Raw genomic sequence first — 24,054 nt, 5'->3', positions numbered from 1 at the left:
CCGGATTCCTGACAATCGCAGTACACTCGTGAAATTGTCGCATGGGAAAATACCCACTTCATCGCTACCTCGGATATGCTGTCTCCCAGCGCTCGTGCGCCGACTGCAACACCACGTTCACACACACTTAAATCTTGGTAACCTGCCACTGCAGCAGCAATCACCGATCTAACAACTGCGCCAGATACTTATTGTCCCATATACGTGTTTCCGACCGCAGGGCCGTACTCTGCCTCTTTACATATCTCTGTATTTGAATACACATGCCTATGCCAGTTTCTTTGGGGCTTCAGTGTATTATTTTCTTCTGTTTAAAAGTTAAACGAATTTCAAAGTTACATTCAAAGCTATATTGTTTCTCTACTCGTCTCTTTTTACGTCTTTACTGCAACTGGTAGAAGCCGACATCGGGGAAGATCAATTTGGATTCCGCAGAAATGCTGGAACACGTGAGGCAATACTGACCCTACGACTTATCTTAGAAGATAGGTTAAGGAAACGCAAACCTACGTTTCTAGCATTTGTAGAGTTGGAGAAAGCTTTTGACAATGTTGACTGGAATTCTCTCTTTCAAATTCTGAAGGTGGCAGGGGTAAAATACAGGGAGCGAAAGGCTATTTACAATTTGTACAGGAACCAGATGGCAGTTATAACAGTCGAGGGGCATGAAACGGAAGCAGTGGTTGGGAAGGGAGTGAGACAGGATTGTAGCCTATCCCCGATGTTATTCAATCTGTATATTGAGCAAGCAGTAAAGGAAACAAAGTAAAAATTGGGAGTAGGAATTAAAATCCATGGAGAAGAAATAAAAACTTTAAGGTTAGCCGATGACATTGTAATTCTGTCAGAGACAGCAAAGGACCTGGAAGAGCAGTTGAATGGAACGGACAGTGTCTTGAAAGGATGATATAACATCAACAAAAGCAAAACGAGGATAATGGAATGCAGTCGAATTAAGTCGGGTGATGCTGAGGGAATTAGATTAGGTAATGAGACACATAAAGTAGTAAATGAGTTTTGCAATTTGGGGAGCAAAGTAACTGATGATGGTCGAAGTAGAGAGGATATAAAATGTAGACTGGCAATGGCAAGGAAAACATTTCTGAAGAAGAGAAATTTGGTGAGGTCTTTGTAGTTATCCTGTTGACTGCAGTGCTAGCATCCGCTTCAATTGTGAGTTGTGAGTCATTCAGTCTCGTGTGGGAACGAGCGGCCTGCTGGATCACAACGGCCTCGTATCACCAGCAGTCGAGATGGCAGGCATCTTATCCGCACGGCTGTAACGGATTGTGCAGCCACGTCTCGATCCCTGAGTCGACACATAGTGACGTTTGCAATACAACAACCATCTGCACGAACAGTTCGACGACGTTTCCAGCAGCATGGACTATCAGCTCGTAGACCATGGCTGCGGTTACCCTTGACGGTGCATCACAGACAGGAGCGCCTGCGATGATGTACTCAACGACGAACCTGGCTACACGAATGGCAAAACGTCATTTTTGGGATGAATCCAGGTTCTGTTTACAGCATCATGATGGTCGCATCCGTGTTTGGCGACATCGCGGTGAACGCACACTGGAAGCGTGTATTCGTCATCGCCCTACTGGTGTATCACCTGGCGTGATGGTATGGGGTGCCATTGGTTACACGTCTCGGTCACCGCTTGTTCGCATTGACGGCACTTTGAACAGTGGACGTTACATTTCAGACGTGTTACGTTCCGTGGTTCTACCCTTCATTCGATCCGTGCGAAACCTTACATTTCAGCAGGATAATGCACGACCGCATGTTGCAGATCCTGTACGGGCCGTTCTGGATACAGAAAATGTTCGACTGCTGCCCTGGCCAGCACATTCTCCAGATCTCTCATCAATTGGCCGAGCAACTGGCTCGTCACAATACGCCAGTCACTACTCTTGATGGACTGTGGTATCGTGTTGAAGCTGCACGGGCAACTGTACCTGTATACGCCATCCAAGCTCTGTTTGACTCAATGCCCAGGCGTATCAAGGCCGTTATTACGGCCAGAGGTGTTTGTTCTGGGTACTGATTTCTCAGAATCTATGCACCCAAATTGTGTGAAAATGTAATCACATGTCAGTTCTAGTATAATATATTTGTTCAATGAATACCCGTTTATCATCTGCATTTCTTCTTTGTGTAGCAATTTTAATGGCCAATGGTGTAGTTTATATGAATTCTTGTTTCTCGAACTGCGTCCTTCTCCAGACATTTTATTCATGACGTTTGTATACTTTCTGACGTACATTTCGTGGTGGAAGATAGGGAACTTCTATTATTTACCCTTATGGAGTCTTAAGGACATTATGTACTGAAAGGAAAGGTGAATAATCGATTGAGGTTTATTGGGAGAATTCTAGGAAAGCGTGGTTCATCTGTATAGGAGACCGCATATAGGCCGCTGGTGCGACTTATTCTTGAGTACTTCTCGAGTGTTTGGGCGCCGTACCAGGCCGGATTAAAGAAACATATCGAAGTGATTTAGAGGCAGGCTGCTAGGTTTGTTAGTGGCAGGTTCGAACAATACGCAAGTGTTTCGGAGATGCTTCAGGAACTCAACTGGGAATCCCTCGTGGGAAGGCGACGTTCTTTTCGAGGAACCATTTTGAGAAAATTTAGAGAACTGCCATTTGAAGCTTACTGCGAAACGATTCTGTTGCCTCCAACACACATTGCGAGTAAGGACCACGAACATAAGATACGAGAAATTAGAGCTCATAGTAGGCATATAGACAGTCGTTTTCTCTCGTTCTATTAGCGAGTGTAACAGGGGAGGAAACTACTAGAGGTAGGGAGTACTCACCACCACGTACTGTAAGGTGGATTGCGCCGTATCGATGTAGCTGTAGATGTAGATATAGATGCTAATGTAGATGCAGATTTAGGTATACAAAAGTCTGTATATTTCGCATGTCAGTCTTTATCAATTCGGTAATTTGTTACGATAGCTCTAATTACTGTTATTTTACCTTCTTTACGTCAACATTTTGTTACCGCAAGATGCGACTATAATATCTGGAATCATTTTGACGCAGCTATTGTTCCGTCAACTGAAAGCCCTTTTTATTGTTGTCAGAAAAGTTATTGTAATACGAAAAAGAATTCGAACACCCTAATACCTTTCTGGTTTGTTACGTTCCGTAACTTATTTATTTATTACCCAATCAACTTTTGTCAATACAGGCCCCTAAACATTTAAATTTTTGCACCTGTCAAATAACTGTTCTATCACTGACGTGGACTTCAAATCTAGTCTCACTGTTCTCTATTGCATATCCGGTTTCTGTTGGACACACCCCTACTCACTACTTGTCAAATTTCAGATACAAACGTCGTATGATTAACTCAAGTTCGTATTTGTGGTGTCGTCCGAAAACAGAGGTGCCGAAGCCAAGTTGGTACCTCACAACGCAGCCACAAGGGAAAATAGTCGCTGCAAGCCGTATTGACAAATGATCATCCCAGGCGAAGCCACGCCCACAAACGTTTCGCTACGCCACTGCAAAGGCTCTTCTGCTTAACGATCGATCACAGTACCGCTCAGCACATTCTGCAGTCACTGAGTAATGCGACAGCATCACCTTCTAGTAGGCCAGCTGTATGATCAGTTTATGAGGTATAAATGTACGTGAAAGTAATTGGTATATGTACTCTGAGTGTAAGACCTGTATTTTCTCAGCATCAGATGATACATTGATGCTCAGAGACAATTGTAAATATTCACGACACACCTGTGGAAACGAACTGTACAAAGTTAAGTAATTCTTTTTTTCTATGCTATAGTAAGGTGAAATAATATTTTATCTGTGATAGTATCAACTCGGTCTCCCCTTGGAACAAAGTAAAGAACTGGTCATTGTACCGACGAGAATATTTTCGTCTGGGTCGACAGTCTTCATCTTGTGCTAGAATGCACAAACCGCAACACATTCTTAGAAGTATAGAAATAAACAGAAACGGTGGTGTGCGAGAAAGTGTACTCCGCAAAACGTGAGAAATACATAGTTGTTCAGTACAAGTGAATATCAGTAACTAACGAAGAAAAACTCCAAAAGTGTGCTATCAGACGGCATTTCCCGATGTAGGCGAGAAACCAGGCGGAAATCACCGTAAATAAAAAACTACGTATTGTTAACGGACTGTTTTTCGATCTTAAAAATAAAACAAATGATAAATATCTTTAATTACAGACCGGGGCAACGGCCTTGCCGCAGTGGATACACCGGTTCCTGTAAGATCACCGAAGTTAAGCTCTGTTGGGCGTTGTCGGCACTTGGATGGGTGACCATCCAGGCCGCCATGCGCTGTTGCCATTTTTCAGGGTGCACTCAGCCTCGTGATGCCAATTAAGGAGCTACTCGACCGAATAGTAGCGGCTCCGGTCAAGAATGCCATCATAACGACCGGGAGAGCGGTGTGCTGACCCCACGCCCCTCCTGTCCGCATCCTCAACTGAGGATGACACGGCGGTCAGATGGTCCCGATGGGCCACTTGTGGCCAGAAGACGGAGTTCTTTTTTAATTACAGACCACGAAAGATGCTTTACCTCAATAAAGCGAAACGTGTCATGAAAAAAAAACACGTCTTGTAGTTGCAAAGAGAGAAGGAAAATAACCTCCTGAAATGTGCTAGAATGTCCTCATCATCAGCAAAACTTAACGAAAACATCGCTACTGATTACTAAGGACTCCCATTCCTCAAAAGCCTTGCGTTTTCAAAGAGACGCTTCAACGCGTAAATTGAACAAGACGAGTGACATACTGTAACCTTGTCTCACCCTTTTATGGCATTACTAGGTTCTGATGATTTTGACCCTATTTCAAACTACACCTTATTATCTCAGCACACATCAATAATAAACTGTAAAATTTGGTCATCCACGTCCATATTTGTTATAGTTGCCCACAGTTTTGCTATAGCCATCGTGTTTTAAGCTTTCGCTAAATGAACAAAGCAATGTGTAATTTTTTCCCTATTGCTATAAATTTTTGTATTGGATGTCGTAAAATAAAGAGCTAACCTGTGCAGGATCTGTTCCGTCTAAACTCACTGTGGTCTTCACCAGTACGTTCGCTAGCACTCTGCGTTATTTTCACATACATAATTTTGCCAAATAAGCGACTCATCGTGCATTTCGTTATAATGAACCTGTTGCACTTTGTGTCTCTTCTATTCCCATCCATGAAAATGGGAATCACATATGAATTTATCCACTCTGTTGGAATTTTAATCCACTGACAAGAGTTATCATCCAGTCTGTCGAGCGCTGTTGGCAAGCGTGGTGCACTCAGCCCTTGTGAGCCGGCCGGGGTGGCCGAGCGGTTCTAGGCGCTACAGTCTGGAACCACGCGACCGCTACGGTGGCAGGTTCGAATCCTGCCTCGGGCATGGATGTGTGTGATGTCCTTAGGTTAGTTAGGTTTAAGTAGTTCTAAGTTCAAGGGGACTGATGACCTCAGAAGTTAAGTCTCATAGTGCTCAGAGCCATTTGAACCATTAAAAAAAAAAAAAAAAAACTACTTCGACAGTGAGGCATCCCAACCGCCACTATGGCTGAGGTTGGGCTTGAAAATGATCGACAAAACCGTAATTCTAGAACGCCTAGAGCAGTTTCAACCAAATGTGGCATCTACGTGACTCATTATTTGTGCAAAAATGCATTGGGAGTGAGATGCCCCACTACCCCTAGTAGCGGGGATGGGATTGAGCAGGGCTGAAATGTGGAAATGTTGTAAAACGACCCATTGTTATTTCCTTGCTTTATTTCGATAACTTGGAATACTGTACTTTAAAAGTATAAAGCGCAATCTAGCTTACATTCGTGTTGTTCAGTATGTCACCAGGTCACGTAAATGAGCACCGTCGCGTCTATATTGTGAATTCACTATATAATGTTTTTATATTTGTTAGCAGTATGGCTATCTAAGCTCCAGATAATAATAAAAACCCTGCTTCTATATCGGCTTTTTTAACGGTCAGGGGTGTTAATCGTTTAACAGTTTGATATTACATTGCCAACTGTTGTGTACATACAGGCCAATCAGATTCCAAATGAAAGGATAAAAACACAAAAACGAGTCACATCAAATAGAAACGTAGCGTGTCAGCATGCATGTCCATTAAATTCGATTTGTTAGGCAATTCTAGAGCTACAAATAATAACTGTAAACAGCACAAATGTGTTTGACCATAGTGGGTGAAGGTTTTGTATCACAAATCACGAAGGAACAATGAATAGTACAAAGATTTTACGTTGTTTCATTAAAAGGGCTACAGAGACGTCTGAGTCCGTAAAGAGGCTTACGACGGTTTTGTTTAAGTCGTTCACCAGTGTCTGAGTGGTTTAAACGTTTTGAAAGACAGGTGCCGTTCTTGGACAACGAGACGCAGTGTGCAATTCGCAGGGAGTGATTTGGGGGTTTGTCGTCCACCCCCTCCCCGACCCCGAAATGTCGCATAATCTGATTTTAAATTATCTCCTGCCCCCATGTATAGGGGTCATTGACGCTGGGAATAAAATCAGTCTCGGAATTTTATGGACAGTGTACGTTCGTATGCAAAATTTGAAAGCTAACGTATGCCCTGCAGCCTAACGAACTATTTAACATTCCTAATGCGATGGATGTCTACACTGACGGGTAACGTTTCTATGATTATTTCCCAGTGAGTAGAACATTTAATTTAAATTTGTGGAACCATAGATAGAACTGTAACACACTATTACTACACTCACGTTCAGAAAAAACAGAACGCCTTGAAAGACTAGAAATAGGACGTTCATATTCACCCTGGCGGACCCTGTGCCCACGAGGCAACAGGAAACATATTGAACCGAGGTGACTGAAATGCTAATCGTTTCTGCAGTAAATGCTAATGTACGTGTCCTGTGAATATGAGCGTCCTGTCTCTAGTCGTCCAAGGTATTCTTGTTTTCCTGAACCTGAGTGAATTTTCGTAGTAACATGTTTCATTAGTTTTGGAAGAAGAGCTATAATTTTAAACATGTCAAAATGGATCTCTCATTCTCGTGCAGTCACTATTGCTTTAATCTAAGCTCACAAGTGAGCTTACGAGCCAAGTAGCATTACTAATGAGCTTCCGGCAGCTGTGGCTGAGTGGTTCTAGGCGCTTCAGTCCAGAACTGCGCTGCTGCTACGGTCGCAGGTTCGAGTCCTGCCTCAGGCATGGATGTGTGTGATGTCCGTAGGTTAGTTAGGTTTAAGTAGTTCTAAGTCTAGGGCACTGATGACCTCAAATGTTAAGTCCATAGTGCTTAGAGCCATTTGAAACATTACTGAGCTGCGTGCGTGCGGGCCTATAAGAATTACGGTACTTCAGTATGTCTTTCCAAAAATCCGTCACATTTTAAGTGCAATACTGTAAGCATGTGCAAACACTGACGGTCAGGATGTGAACAGTGGTGCTGAAAGAGTTAAGATAGATAGTGATTCTAATGACGGTGCTAAAAAAGAGAAAGTTGGTGAATCTTCGCGAACTAAAACTATGAGAAATCTCTAGGCAGGAATGGGAGTAAAAGTAAGCATGAAATTGCAGTGATAAATTGTATTGCTTTATGTTTTCAAAAGTGACAGAAAACCAAGCCGGCGCTGTTTACGATAAAAAAAAATTGGTAAGATTCGCGGTGTACACAGAATTTCACGAATTTAAGGTGGAAAGCTTAGAACGTGAAGATAGGCGTTTTTTGCTGGTGTTTCTCTTAATGATGCCAATTAACTAAACAATAAAATCCTTTATCATGCAGAGCGCAAATCACACATGAAATGCATAGAAACAATCTGTAACAAAGAAACGTAAAATATAGAAAAATGCGTGAGTGAAAGTGAAAAGTTGGGGGGAAAACAAAATCAAGAAAATATAATCACAAGTGCTTTGTTGTTCAGATCTGCGTTTTCTGTGCCTAAATAGTCGTCGAGGTGATGTCCATAACTGCAAATGCACGCGTCAAGACTCTTCTCCACTTCCACCATCAAACAGGGCAATGTCCCTGGCAGCAATTTCTTGAATGACTGCATTCTTCAAATGGTCTAAATTCCGCGGTTTGTGGTTAATATACACGGCTCTTTAGGTACACCCAATGAAAAAACGTCGCACATTGCTAAGTCAGGAGATCTGGGAGGCCAAGAAACATTGCCAAAATGTGAGATAATCTGTCGAGGAATCAAGTGTCAAAGGGATGCCACTGAAGCGTTCATGGTGTGCGATGTAGCGCCATCCTGCTGAAATCAAACATTCTTTTGAGGAGATTCTTCGTCTTCTCAATTCTGGTTTCAAATTTCAAGCGTATTAGTTTACTGATCTGAATTAACAGTGATTGTGGCCCCATTTTCTTAGAAAAAAATAGTATCCAATAATGCGGAAGCAGCCAACAGCACCAGACTGAGACTTTTCAGAGAGACGCTGATGAATAAAGTGTGGATGCTAAGGAGACGCGCGGGATTAGCCGAGCGGTCTGGGGCGCTGCAGTCATGGACTGTGCAGCTGGTCCCGATGGAGGTTCGAGTCCTCCCTCGGGCATGGGTGTGTGTGTGTGTGTTTGTCCTTAGGATAATTTAGGTTAAGTAGTGTGTAAGCTTAGGGACTGATGAGCTTAGCAGTTAAGTCCCATAAGATTTCACACACATTTGAACATTTGATGCTAAGTAGGCGAATGACGCAGGTTTTGTTTATTGAGGGTCCCATTTGAATGAAAATGAGTTTCATCAATTAAATCACATTAACATTCAAATCACCTGCATTCTGCAAGCTAAGTCTTCACATACAGCAAAACCAGTTGCCTTCAAATGTTTCTCAGTAAGATGTTAGTACGGCTGGAATTTCAGTATCTACAAAATTCGTGTCAAGGATTCACGATTGATCGCTAGCTCTCTAAGATGACGTCTAACTGACCGTGTGGGCTTCTGACTATCGTTGCCCTTATCCTTGCAACATTTTCTGGCGTCGTTATACTTCGTCTCGGTCCTGTACTCGTTCGCGTCTTATCCATTATGTTCCCATTTGTTCTAAAGTGTTCCACCAACCAGAGGATTGTGCTAAGACTCGGAACAAATCCCTACTGAACGTGATTGAATTACACACGCAACATTCGCTGCGCAGCCATAACAGACTCACCACTTCTACCAAAACTGTCGTAGACGAACAAACGATATTGCTAGTCCCACTGCTCCATTGTAATTGGAATGGAGTCTTGTGTGGGAAAGAACTATCCCCACCACGATCTACTTCCTCCACCACACTCTCAGTACTATTCAGTTCGAAAATGTACGTCTTCCCTGTATCACCCCGTAGAATCGCATGCAAACTTTATTATCATGAGGAACACAAATACAAAAATTTCCAATAAAATCTGATCAATAATATACACGCGTTTGTCCTTTGAGGGAGTTGCTTACAATTAGTTTTTCGATATTGTTGAATTAGAAAGTGTTACAAGACAAGGTATATTCAGTACAATAATAGCAGCTCCTCAAATTTAAATATGCTGTATCAAGAAACAATTTGTAGGTATCGGAAGATATGGAGCATCAACAATGTTTGCATCATGCACAGGTGGAGCCGCTTTCCGCTTTGCTGTATGTTCATTTACGTAAGGACTAAATTGTCGTGCATTTTATGAACAAAAGAATGGAACTACTGTAGCTGTACACCATGTCATTAATGATGCAGCAGAAATGTATCATATAAAGACTTTTTAAATTCCCATTATTCCGTGTTCTCCCGGAGTTGCAAAAATAAGAGACTACTACAGGATGTTTCACAAGATATATCCTCTCAGCTATTAAAATTAGGCCAAGTTTTACAAGTACGTTGGGTTGCTCCATAATTTAATGCTGTAGATTTGCTTGAAAGTCGTAATTCTCTTGCCCATTTGTTATGAAAAACTGAGTCATTACTGTTCCTGATCAACTCTTGAGACATCTGCACTGGACAGTTGCTAAAATATCTCACAAAGTGGTTGGTTCAAAAATGGTTCAAATGGCTCTGAGCACTATGGGACTCAACTGCTGTGGTCATTAGTCCCCTAGAACTTAGAACTACTTAAACCTAACTAACCTAAGGACATCACACACATCCATGCCCGAGGCAGGATTCGAACCTGCGACCGTAGCAGTCGCATGGTTCCGGACTGCGCGCCTAGAACCGCGAGACCACCGCGGCCGGCTCACAAAGTGGTTGCTTGTAACTAAATTAGTTGTGTGTTATGAGGTCCTAGCAGTCCTGCAGGTTTTATCATTGTTTATGCAAAACAGAAATTCTGCAGTCCTCAAAGTAAAACAAGAAATTGACATGGCTATAAAAATTCTTGAAACACGGAAAACAACTTACAGCGAATTCGGATTATAATACAAGAGATGGGGGGAAAACATTCACATTCAAAGGAATCGTAATTAAAGGGAATATTTTGCAAAGAATATAACAAAATTGAAACATTTGGAATAAGTTTTTTCACTCCGCAATAGGCAATATAAAAAACTGCTTTGAAGTACTTCAGTAGTGACTAAGAAGCGCTCCTGCATGGCGACAGCAGACAGTGTGGGGCAGAGTAGAATGCAAGTTCCTGCTGGAATGCTGATTGTTCTTCGTGTTATGTCCCTGTTAACATATATTGATAAACTTTATATTGCACTAGACTACTATGGCACTGGTCAATCAAACGGTCATGAAAAAATTCTGTTTTGAACATATATATATATATATATATATATATATATATATATATATATATATATATACACTCCTGGAAATTGAAATAAGAACACCGTGAATTCATTGTCCCAGGAAGGGGAAACTTTATTGACACATTCCTGGGGTCAGATACATCACATGATCACACTGACAGAACCACAGGCACATAGACACAGGCAACAGAGCATGCACAATGTCGACACTAGTACAGTGTATATCCACCTTTCGCAGCAATGCAGGCTGCTATTCTCCCATGGAGACGATCGTAGAGATGCTGGATGTAGTCCTGTGGAACGGCTTGCCATGCCATTTCCACCTGGCGCCTCAGTTGGACCAGCGTTCGTGCTGGACGTGCAGACCGCGTGAGACGATGCTTCATCCAGTCCCAAACATGCTCAATGGGGGACAGATCCGGAGATCTTGCTGGCCAGGGTAGTTGACTTACACCTTCTAGAGCACGTTGGGTGGCACGGGATACATGCGGACGTGCATTGACCTGTTGGAACAGCCCTTGCCGGTCTAGGAATGGTAGAGCTATGGGTTCGATGACGGTTTTGATGTACCGTGCACTATTCAGTGTCCCCTCGACGATCACGTGTACGGCCAGTGTAGGAGATCGCTACCCACACCATGATGCCGGGTGTTGGCCCTGTGTGCCTCAGTCATATGCAGTCCTGATTGTGGCGCTCACCTGCACGGCGCCAAACACGCATACGACCATCATTGGCACCAAGGCAGAAGCGACTCTCATCGCTGAAGACGACACGTCTCCATTCGTCCCTCCATTCACGCCTGTCGTGACACCACTGGAGGCGGGCTGCACGATGTTGGGGCGTGAGTGGAAGACGGCCTAACGGTATGCGGGACCGTAGCCCAGCTTCATGGAGACGGTTGCGAATGGTCCTCGCCGATACCCCAGGAGCAACAGTGTCCCTAATTTGCTGGGAAGTGGCGGTGCGGTCCCCTACGGCACTGCGTAGGATCCTACGGTCTTGGCGTGCATCCGTGCGTCACTGCGGTCCGGTCCCAGGTCGACGGGCACGTGCACCTTCCACCGACCACTGGCGACAACATCGATGTACTGTGGAGACCTCACGCCCCACGTGTTGAGCAATTCGGCAGTACGTCCACCCGGCCTCCCGCATGCCCACTATACGCCCTCGCTCAAAGTCCGTCAACTGCACATACGGTTCACGTCCACGCTGTCGCGGCATGCTACCAGTGTTAAAGACTGCGATGGAGCTCCGTATGCCACGGCAAACTGGCTGACACTGACGGCGGCGGTGCACAAATGCTGCGCAGCTAGCGCCATTCGACGGCCAACACCGCGGTTCCTGGTGTGTCCGCTGTGCCGTGCGTGTGATCATTGCTTGTACAGCCCTCTCGCAGTGTCCGGAGCAAGTATGGTGGGTCTGACACACCGGTGTCAATGTGTTATTTTTTGCATTTCCAGGAGTGTATATATATATATATATATATATATATATATATATATATATATATATATATATATATATATATATATACAGGGTTATTACAAATGATTGAAGCGATTTCACAGCTCTACAATAACTTTATTATTTGAGATATTTTCACAATGCTTTGCACACACATACAAAAACTCAAAAAGTTTTTTTAGGCATTCACAAATGTTCGATATGTGCCCCTTTAGTGATTCGGCAGACATCAAGTTCCTCCCACACTCGGCGCAGCATTGCCCCATCAATGAGTTCGAAAGCATCGTTGCTGCGAGCTCGCAGTTCTGGCACGTTTCTTGGTAGAGGAGGTTTAAACACTGAATCTTTCACATAACCCCACAGAAAGAAATCGCATGGGGTTAAGTCGGGAGAGCGTGGAGGCCATGACATGAATTGCTGATGATGATCTCCACCACGACCGATCCATCGTTTTTCCAATCTCCTGTTTAAGAAATGCCAAACATCATGATGGAAGTGCGGTGGAGCACCATCCTGTTGAAAGATGAAGTCGGCGCTGTCGGTCTCCAGTTGTGGCACGAGCCAATTTTCCAGCATGTCCAGGTACACGTGTCCTGTAACGTTTTTTTTGCAGAAGAAAAAGGGGCTGTAAACTTTATACCGTGAGATTGCACAAAACACATTAACTTTTGGTGAATTGCGAATTAGCTGCATGAATGCGTGAGGATTCTCTACCGCCCAGATTCGCACATTGTGTCTGTTCACTTCACTATTAAGAAAAAATGTTGCTTCATCACTGAAAACAAGTTTCGCACTGAACGCATCCTCTTCCATGAGCTGTTGCAACCGCGCCGAAAATTCAAAGCGGTTGACTTTGTCATCGGGTGTCAGGGCTTGTAGCAATTGTAAACGGTAAGGTTTCTGCTTTAGCCTTTTCCGTAAGATTTTCCAAACCGTCGGCTGTGGTACGTTTAGCTCCCTGCTTGCTTTATTCGTCGACTTCCGCGGGCTGCGCGTGAAACTTGCCCGCACGCGTTCAACCGTTTCTTCGCTCACTGCAGGCCGACCCATTGACTTCCCCTTACAGAGGCATCCAGAAGCTTTAAACTGCGCATACCATCGCCGAATGGAGTTAGCAGTTGGTGGATCTTTGTTGAACTTCGTCCTGAAGTGTCGTTGCACTGTTATGACTGACTGATGTGAGTCCATTTCAAGCACGACGTACGCTTTCTCGGCTCCTGTCGCCATTTTGTCTCACTGCGCTCTCGAGCGCTCTGGCGGCAGAAACCTGAAGTGCGGCTTCAGCCGAACAAAACTTTATGAGTTTTTCTACGTATCTGTAGTGTGTCGTGACCATATGTCAATGAATGGAGCTACAGTGAATTTATGAAATCGCTTCCATCATTTGTAATAGCCCTGTATATATATAAGAAATTGAAAAAGTTGCCGAACTCTATAAATATTAAACACTGTATTCGTCTGTCAATATTGTGTATGGAAAATTGGCCTATAAGGGCCTATCTCAGGGACGAAACGAGGTGCTGAAGCAAGGTATGTTACGCACTGTCTGGAGAGGGTATGTGACTGTGGAAATAATAACGTGTTTGTTGCTTAGCGCTCCTCGTGCCGATAACGTGTTGCCTCTTAAGTAAAAATTTCGCGCGGAGGTAATGAGCATCACGAGACAACCATTTGCAAGTGCGGTACTTGTTTGCAGCAAAGAACGTAAATTAAACTAACCTTCTAGCAATACAACGCAATGAGCAGAAGAAATATGGCCACTGTTCAGGAAACCGCGACTCTAGTAACAATCTTGAATAGAAAATATTGTTGCTTCCACCGTTATATTCTTAACTTCCACAGCGGTGATTGTATTTTTGTTTTTGTTGGGTGTTCACATCTTGAAAGTAAAGGATAAACATCTCACATAGATCAGTTCAGTTCCTTTAGCCTTAATCCTTTTGTAGCAACTCTGCAAAGGTAATTATTTTTGCTATCCGCTATCTTATTAGTAATGTGATCAATTTTTTGATAATTTTATTTTTGCGATTTAGCATCAAAAAGTATGATGGTACGTATATACATTAGCATGGCACTTGTGTGTGGTATTAAAACACCTGGTAAATGGATCTCCCACTTCCCTTTTGTATGCTGTTATGTGTTGCCATTACACGTAAAAAATAATGAACAGTGTTTTCTTTTTTTTAAGTTTCTTTTACTTTATTTAAAATATATTTGTTGCCGATATTAAAGTTTACTTACCACAATGTGAAAACAGTCCTTGAAACTTTATCACCCAATAAAGGTATGAGCTGATACAGTTCATAATAATGTATATTGCACAAGCGAAGCAATGTATTCTGACAACAGCAGTAATCCCCACGAGGAACAGAATCTGATTGTTGTAGCAGTATTCGTACACCTCGTGTAGCCTATTACCACAAGATGTCAGGCATAGACAGAGGTGGTAAAACGTATTCCCAAAAGCCTTGGGTTACCCCTAAGCTGTGGTACGTATTTTTCCCAAGGACAACAAATGAGGCATTAATTTTCTAATAAGTATTGAAAGGAGTCTACTGGGCCACACTTGTATGCGGCACACCGAATACGATATTATTAATGTAAACTAAAATGAACCTAGTAAATGATTTTATAACCGATGTGTGTCTCTGATAGGCAATACAATGCGGATCGCTGACTGTGCATGACCGCAGAGCCAAAGATACTGCTTCCTGGGCGCACAGTTGTAGGTAGCTGTCTGTCAGCGAAAGACGATGGAGTAGACAGTTTTTGTGGTATGCTCTGTGAAGCTGCCGAGTGTTAGATTAATGTAGGAATTAAGAGAACTCGGAAGCAGAAATCTTCATGCAAGCAAGGTAAAGATGTTAAGTACACTGCTTCCAGGGCGCTCAGTTGTAGGTAGCTGTCTGTCAGCGAAAGACGATGGAGTAGACGGTTTTTGTGGTATGCTCTGTCAAGCCACCAAGTGTTAGATTAAGGGGCTCCGGAAAGGCTCAAAATCATGAAAAGTTCAATTTTTACTTTTTTGCGTTTTCTGAATCTGCAGACTATTACCTTTTAATAGATATATAATTTATTCAATTCCGAAGACAACAACTATTTTTAATTTTTTTTTGAAATGTGTTCTACATGGGCGTGTCCCACTGTGGCGCTGTTAAACTGCTGTCAAATGGTGTTATTATTAACGTCCGTGTTCATCAGGTACGTTTTAGTGATGTGAGATAAAGTATGTGTTGTGGCTAACCTGTGATAGTTCAATATATATCGCTGGTGTGATTGTCGATTGTTTCATGTTTATTTACTCTGTCGTTATCTCGAAAATATTCGTAATTAATTCTGTTTCTTGAGTCTCTGTTTTGTTGAAGTATAATAATGAGTAAAAGTAAAGTTATTAGAAATCCTCTGAAGGCTTTTAAGAAAAGGAGAAATGTTGGAAAGCCAAAGGTATGTGTTATTACTGTAAACAATAAAGACGATAACCAAGTGAGTGAACCTAACCTCTCAAGTACACCTGCCCATAGCAGTCAAAGTGGGAAAGAAAATACTTCACAGAAGAAGCTTGGTTCAATGAGTGAAAACTATGAATGTTTTATGGGCGAATCGGCTGTGAATGAAATATTTGATATGTCGGTTCTCAAAGGAATTTTTTCAAACTGTGTAAGATGTATTCATTGTAGTGAAGTTGGTCTGGAATTCTCCATAATAAAGCACGTAGGACTTGCTAGTGAAATACAACTGAAATGTGATAAGTGTTCATACACGACCACCTTTTGGAACAGTGTTGCAGTAACTGCAACTGAAGAAAATGGTAGCAAAATCTACGAACACAACAACGAGCGATGCTTGCTTTAGACAAGGAACGCCTTCGGGCTGCAGACAGGGCTGTAAAGAGTCTAGAAATACAAGCAAGAGTAAACAGGAGGAGGAACAAGAGGAAGCTGGAGGAGGAGTTTGCAGAGGATGAAGATAATCCATTCTATGGACCTGGAATGCACTAAAAAGTTAATCCAATCTTTGTCGCTCGATTCCCAAAACTTTTATTTTCTCATACTAATTACATGTTTTCTAAGGATCTTCCAAACATATTTGTTTCAAACTTTCAGTAAATGTTACACAGTACCTTCTGCATAATTTAACACAGCCTTTTTCCAAAAAACTGTATATTTTTGAATATATAAATAAAAAATTGAAAAAAAAGTTGTGAATTTTCATTACAATTGAAAAAAAATCATCTTTAATAACTGAACTAAAATTTTGTAAAATCCCTGTGTTAAGTTGTAGCCCATATTCCAATAAATAATCTGTAAAAAGTTCAACTTCCTACCTCAAATACTTTGTGAGGAAAGATGTAATTTATAAGCGTTATTTTAACATTGCAAGTATAGGGCGTTCCGGAGCCCCTTAATGTAGGAATTAAGAGAACTTGGAAGCAGAAATCTGCTTGCAAGCATGGTAAAGATGTTAAATAATTATAATTTTCGATTTGCCAGAACGTTAGTACAGATGAGCTCGCTAATAATTTGTAGTTGATTGGTGACTCCATGTTGTCTTGTGCACTACGACCAGATAACAGGTATACTTGAAAAAAGAAACAGCATTGGTCGTATATTTTTTACTATTGCAAAATCGATTTTCTGTCACTGAGTGACCATCTTCAGTGCTAGAAGTTAAAAATTTTTTCACATTACGATCAGAGAGTACAACATAGAAAATCACAGTTACATCTGCATATGAACATAACACTTGTTAGAAACAAACCTATATTGTATAGCTTAAATTGGGATGCACTGTTGTCACTAAGCATACGGCAATCACATAGACTGAGGTCGCTGTTTACCTGCACTTGTTCAGCAGACCTCGGTGTGACGGGGCTTGACACGCCCTCTATGTGACATGTGTCACGTGAAGACATAGTATTATTGGTTTTGCGAATTATTAACACTAAATAACACTTGTACTTTTGTGAATGGTGTAGTAATTCAAATTTAAAATGTACGTACAACACATAGCAGACGCAGGAGAATATCTAGAATACATTGGCATATTGTTTTTTATAAACTATAAAACATAAAATAGGTCGATGATAAGTTGTTAGAGTGCAGAACATATAAAAAGCAAAAGATAATGCCAAAGAATAATAAATGAACAACATAAAAGAGGCGCAACACAGGTCTTTCTTAAAAAACGTAACACCCACCATCTGGCGTGGGAAGTCAAAAGTACAACGTTCGTAATTTATGTAACAAACGTTAATACCAAGGAGTCAATATATAAAAAATAATAACGTTAATACCAAGGAGTCAAATATATAAAAAATAATCACAGTACGAAACTGCCGTTACTTAATAATTAAAATGCCGTGTAAATGTAAGGTGCGAACAAGTAGTATACATCAATCATCGAGAAACCATCATGAGGAAGGACAAGTAATAGTGTCACTTATACCAAAATGTACATCGTACTTTAGAGAAATTAAACATAGACTATGCACGATATCCAGCACTTATTCAAATAGCAAAAGAATTGTTAACATACATTAAAAATAATTACGTAAAGTGATAACCGGTTTATATTACTTTGTGTCAACGCCTACGAGATGTCAACTGTCGTAAAATTATGTTCAGTAGGCGTCCATAAGTTCTGTAAATTACAGAACAAAAAAGAAAGAAGCATCTTATAAAAAACCGAAATTAGTAATGTTATTAAAACAAACAGAAAACATGTGTGTCAATGTGTTGAGATAGTTGAAATAGCGGCCATTATACGTGTTCTCGTAGCGACTCTGACTGAGGCGTTGTATATAAGGGATAACAAGCAGCTGACTATGAATTGCAAATTGTGATAAATGACCACAAGTTGACTTTATTTCATAGTAAATCGGAGAAGCATTCCCAAAAATGTGTCCTTCTCGATATCGTTTGCTCGTTAAGCAGCGTGATATCTGGAGCTTTATTATGACAAAAGATCTCCATCTCTTCCATAAGGTCGAGAAGGCGACCTTTTTCACCCTTGTGCAACAATTTCAATTGCGATGTCAAATCTGGAGTTGTATGACCAGTTGCTACCAGATGGGCTGCGAAATTCGATTTTTCAGCAATATCTTTCCTCTCAAGTGCAACATGCTCACGGAACCTTGTTTCTAATTTTCGTCCTGTTTGCCCTATGTAACCTGCATTACACGTGGCACACATAAGTTTGTAAACACCTGATTCATGTAAGACTTTGCGTTCATGAATGTTATTCCTTAAAAGCACGCCCAGTCTGTTCGCCGTCGAGAAACCTACATTAATATTTCTCTTCTTGAATACACTGGCAATTTTATTGCTAATGGGACCATAGAAAGGCAATGTGATAAATTTTTGATTTTTAGTTTCGCTTGTCTCATTCCGCCTTAAATTGTCTTTACTATATTTTTTGGATGTCATCTCATAAATGTTCATGACATATTTCAACGGGTAATGGTTATTTCTTGCAATTTGTCTAACTATGTTTAACTCTTTCTCATAGTTTTCCTTAGATAATGGTAATCGGAACATACGATGAAATGCAAAGTGGAAAAACGCTTTTTTGTGTTGGTCTGGGTGTTGTGAACGATAATCTAAGATGATATCTGTGAATGTTGATTTTCTGTAAATGTCAAATGTATGTTTTCCCTTTTCCCTTCCAATGGTTAGGTCTAAAAAATTAATGACTCCATTCTGTTCTTTTTCAACTGTGAAAGCAATTTTGTTGTGTAAGCTATTAAATGTACTGACGACTTCGTCAATATCAGATTGACTACCATTAATAAGCAATAGCGTGTCGTCTACATATCTATAGTAGTATACGATCTTTTTAGCTACTGTTGGAAAATAATTTAGTAATTTCAATTCAAGATAGTTAATAAAGATATCTGCCATAATCCCTGATACAGAGTTTCCCATGCTGAGTCCGTCTTTTTGGACATAAACTTTATCGTTAAATGTGAAGTAGTTATATTTTAAGCAGAATGATAATAATTCTATGAACTCGTTTATTTCCACGCTGGACATATTACTGTGGTTTCTGAAATTAGCGTCAATAATTTGTATTGTTTCATCAATCGGGATATTCGTATATAAATTGACAATTTCCAGCGAAAGAAAAGTCATAGTGTCTGTAATAGGTATATCTTTTATTTTCTCTACTAATTGGGTACTATTTTTAATCGAGAACTGTTGCACAAATTTATAATGTTTATTCAAAATAGTTAGACATTTTTTCGCAATATTCACCAACTTTTGCTAACAGTAACATAGAATAAGCACTCCACGTTACATTACTATTATTATTATCATTTATAACAAACACACACACACACACACACACACACACACACACACACTGTCCTCTAACTTACACCTTCAATGAAAGAACTCGCGTCGTTTCAATAATGATAAAATATTTACTATCATCATTATTTGTAACAATTACCCACACCATCTTCTCAAACACTACAGTGTACAGGTCTTGAATGACATAACCCACTCAATTGCTCTAGTTATGAATGAGAAATGGTGACAGAAGGATCTTGAGGGAGATGGGAGGGAGGGGTTCAAAAAAAAATGGTTGGTTCAAATGGCTCTGAGCACTATGGAACTCAACTGCTGAGGTCATTAGTCCCCTAGAACTTAGAACTAGTTAAACCTAACTAACCTAAGGACGTCACAAACATCCATGCCCGAGGCAGGATTCGAACCTGCGACCGTAGCGGTCTTGCGGTTCCAGACTGCAGCGCCTTTAACCGCACGGCCACTTCGGCCGGCGGAGGGAGGGGGTGACGTCTGATATAGCTCGCATATTTGCTTCAAGTGTAACATGATGCCACAGAAGCTTTATCAGCGACCTTGATATAAGAAACCCTAGAATCTGTTCTGTCCTCGAACTGCTGCTGGTAAGCTGTTAATATAGGGATTGGTTAAGAGCTGGTACATGTTTTCGCCGCTGCAAACTCTACCACAATTGTAGCTGCATGATATGCAACGAGGAGAAATCCCTCCCCTCCCATTTTGAACACAAACTCTCTGAATCCTTTTGCACAACCATACCACGACACCAAAATAATATTGGTTCCAGTGGGAATATCTTACTGTAGATAATGATGTGGGCGTCAAAAAACACGACACGCATTATCTTCGCTTTGGATTTTGTCATTCGCACCTTCTTCGGTCTAGGCAAACCATGAGAGATCCAGTCTGCGCTTTGTCGTCTTTTAATAGGTTCGCCGGCCGAGGTGACCGAGCGATTCTAGACGCTACAGGCTGGAACAGCGCGACCGCTACGGTCGCAGGTTCGACTCCTGCCTCGGGCATGGATGTGTGTGATATTCTTAGGTTAGTTCTAAGTTCTATGGGACTGATGACCTCAGCAGTTAAGTCCCATAGTGCTCAGAGCCACTTTAACCATTTAATAGGTTCATATGGATAATGCCAAGTCTCGTCACCCATGATGATTTTTTCCAGAAAAGAATTGTCTGCTGTTTGCATTTGAATCAAGTCACAGCAGGCGCCCACGGACGGTTGCTTTTGTTCTGGAGTCGATGTGTGTGGGACAAACTTTTCACAGACTTTTTCTCCGCTTCAAAACATTCTAGCGAATGTCCTGAATACTTCATTTAGAGATGTTCAGCCCTTAAGTGACAGCTCTGCATGGGAAATAACACTGAGTTTTCAAAAGATGATGAACTTAATCAGTGTTTCCTCCAGACGAACTTGAGGTGGGACATCCTGACTTCTCGTCAGTGTGCGATTTCTTCTTTTAATACCAGGAGGGTGAGGTGGATATGTATGTTTTGTGTGTGTGTGCCCACTAGGAAACATCTCTCTCATATATATTCCCCGAGTTTTACAGAGGGATTGTGAATCCGTTACTACGCCCCTGCATTTTGGAAGAAGGAGCCAAGAGTCCCTACGCGTAGGGAAACGTCCCTACGGTTGGCAAATAGGCTCTCTACTGCGGCGCCGGCTGGAAACGCCTGCCCCCTTGCGGCCGCCGGCTACACTACGTCTGAGATGCGTGGCGTCGCTGCGGATATGGACGCCCAGTCCCGCCGCAGCCAGACGCAACGGCCTATTTCTATCGTCGCTGCCTCATTGGTCGTCGCTGTCAAAATTGCGAAGCACTGAACATAGTGAAAACAGCTAAAATAAACAGAAAATAAGAACTGCCCATCGTGCGCTGGGAGATGGAACTGTGATCCAGTTCTGGCTTGTTTTTGTGAAAGAGAACTCACATTTGGAAGGACATAACCTGAACGGATCCATTCACGCTGGAAATGGTTAGTTTTATCGTAACAACAACTATAGTACTTTTGGCTTAACAACTAACTTTTGCATAGTACATGTTGTATATATCGTATTGGCTACAACAGCGAAATCTAACGCAACCGCCTAAATCGTACACAAACGGTGTATTTAAAAAATCGATATCGCTTATTGCAAGTTATCTTCCCAAACGGCGTACTCTTCATTACATTTTCGGAGAAACGTAACTGCTATTAGCTGTTTCTCGCAGCTGCGTTCGCTTGTCAATAAAATGAAATGAATTGTTCGTATGGCTTTATTGTTGTTCGGCCACTTGCTGCAAATAATTCTTTTTATTTTATGCTAATTCGGCGATTTGCGCGTAGTTGATGATAAAATGATGACAACTTGCTGCAAGTAATTCTTTTTATTTTATGCTAATTCGCCGATTTGCGCGTAGTTGATAAAATAATGACCACACACACATAGACAGTCCCGAGCGGATAGAATGCGGCCCGGTTTGGAATACTACCAAGGACGGGGCAAAGCTAATCAAAAGACCACGATTTGTTGAGTATTATCAGTACTTTCGTTACGATGAGTGATGGTGGCGGTACCAAAGTAAAATATGAACTTCTCAAAATTATTAAATAGAGTTAAACTGAGAAAGAAAGAAAATAAATAATTTGGGTGCAGCACAAATTTTACATTTGGATGGGCAATGACGTCAGATACCTTACGCTTCCATATAACCAAATGCAGCCTATATGTAAAGGAACAACGCCTCTCTGTCGTACATCATTTAAAAAACATAGTTGTCAGTCTTCAAACATGCTAGAGGCTATAAGAGACGCTCAGCGACTAAAATGCGACGGGCTTGTGTCTGAAATTAGAATAGATGTATGGATTACAGACGTTGGGGGTTGTATTAGTGTTTTATTCATTATGTTGAATCGTTTTGTATATAACGTGTCAAACAATAAAAGCACATTCGTAAATATGACAAAGTTCAAAAGTCAAAGAGTAAGTAGCTTTTTCAAAGAGTAATTATTGTTCCATATTCCGCTTTATTTTCTTCAAATTAACAAATGTCTCGAACTAAACACTTTCTAAGGTAGCCTGTGTTCTTCCTCAGCGTTCAAGCTATCTCCATACCAAATTTCATCGAAATCGGCTCAACGGTGTAGTCGTGAAAGCGAACAGATACTTACTTCTGCATTTACAATATTAGTACTGAAAGTATGGATATGGATAAAGTCCAATGCTCATTTTTGTTTGTTACTTATTTGGGGATTACTAACATTAATGAGACACTTATCTTTAAACTCTTTTTTGCTGCAGATTTTTGGTTTCAAATCAGAACGAATGCAAAATGCGCACGCACATTTTAAGCGAAAAAAGCATTTAAGTAGTGTGCTTACTGTATCGCATTTTAAAGCAACTGGTTGGAAGACTAAATGTCAATGTTTTTGCGTGATTGTAGAAAACTAGAAAATTTAATTCCCATCTGAGTTATTTTTTGAAAGCACAGAAGTGCAGCAATAGTGTATTCGTTATTGATGCTTTATGATTATGTGTGTTGGATATTTTCAGTGAGTTAGGTACAGTATCACATTCGTATAACATTTCACAGAGAAACAGGGGACAAAGTGTAGGCCTTCATGTAATTTATGTGTAGAATACTATTCATTTTGCTACCGTTGATTAATTTTTGTAATACAGTAACTGTTACGAAGTTGTGACACTCTTGACCATTATACTGCGCAGTACCTGCAACACGTTTTAAACGTGGCCAGCATTTTATCTCATTCATTATTCAAGAGCGTATTCGACATTCTTCAAAAATTTACATTCTTGCTACTTCTGTCTTCCCTTATTACAAGTTTCATACATTTTGCTGGCATTTTATCTTCACTCCTTCTCCACAAAATAAGGGTTTCTTGCGGTCGCGACTGTTTATGCTCATTTCAAAAACTTTTTGAAGTGTTAACTGTATGGCAGCCTAAGATTTACAAATACGAAATTTTTATCAAAAAACTACGCAAAAACCCGGGTGGTACGACTGTAGGCTATAACAACCGTATACCGTCGGTCCCTTCGACGTCGTTATAACCGTCTTTAACTATATTGCCTAGATTGTGTTACATCCAAAATTGAGCATGTATTTGGTATCTGATAAAAATCATCAAACAGCGTGCGAATATTACACTAATATGTGCCATAGGTTTGGCAGTTTATCTAAGTGGCTCGCAAAAGTGGAGCTTGAAAAGATAATTTAAATAAGGTATCGGTATCTCATCTTACCCACGTTCCATACGGTTCAAATATGTTAGGGATATTCTGCTTTGACCAAAACTCAATTCATTTTTATATTCTCTTTACGTGTAAATGAACGATGTGACACCATCATCAGTCGGTGTCCGCATATTTCACTTAACCGCACACTGTGCTGTTAATCTCACTGATTGTCTTACGCAGTATAGCAGGTATTCAAGAAAGATTTTTACCTGCGTTTTTATTTTGTTTGCTCGGTTTTCCCAAACTGTCAAAACTATGAACTGATTCGCCACTTGCACAGTTTCACTAATTGCAATACATTAGGAAAACA

At 41.1% G+C, this 24,054-nt stretch overlaps 1 protein-coding gene across 3 annotated transcripts in view; it reads left to right on the top strand.

Moving 5' to 3' along the window:
* Nucleotides 1-21,251: 21,251 nt before the first annotated feature.
* Nucleotides 21,252-24,054, top strand: part of LOC126424921 (uncharacterized) — a 302,725-nt gene continuing 299,922 nt past the window's right edge. For all 3 annotated transcript variants that reach the window (XR_007576231.1, XM_050087763.1, XM_050087762.1), the window contains exon 1: nt 21,252-21,481. Coding sequence is in view for 2 of the 3 variants with exons in the window: in XM_050087763.1 (XP_049943720.1) it covers nt 21,479-21,481 (3 nt within the window). In the remaining variant the exon portion in view is untranslated. The remainder of the gene's footprint in view (nt 21,482-24,054) is intronic.

This window comes from Schistocerca serialis, chromosome 10, assembly GCF_023864345.2.
Source record: "Schistocerca serialis cubense isolate TAMUIC-IGC-003099 chromosome 10, iqSchSeri2.2, whole genome shotgun sequence".
Lineage (NCBI taxonomy): Eukaryota > Metazoa > Arthropoda > Insecta > Orthoptera > Acrididae > Schistocerca > Schistocerca serialis.
The sequence above is the reverse complement of the archived record's forward strand: the minus strand, read 5'-3'. Positions and strand labels throughout refer to the sequence as shown.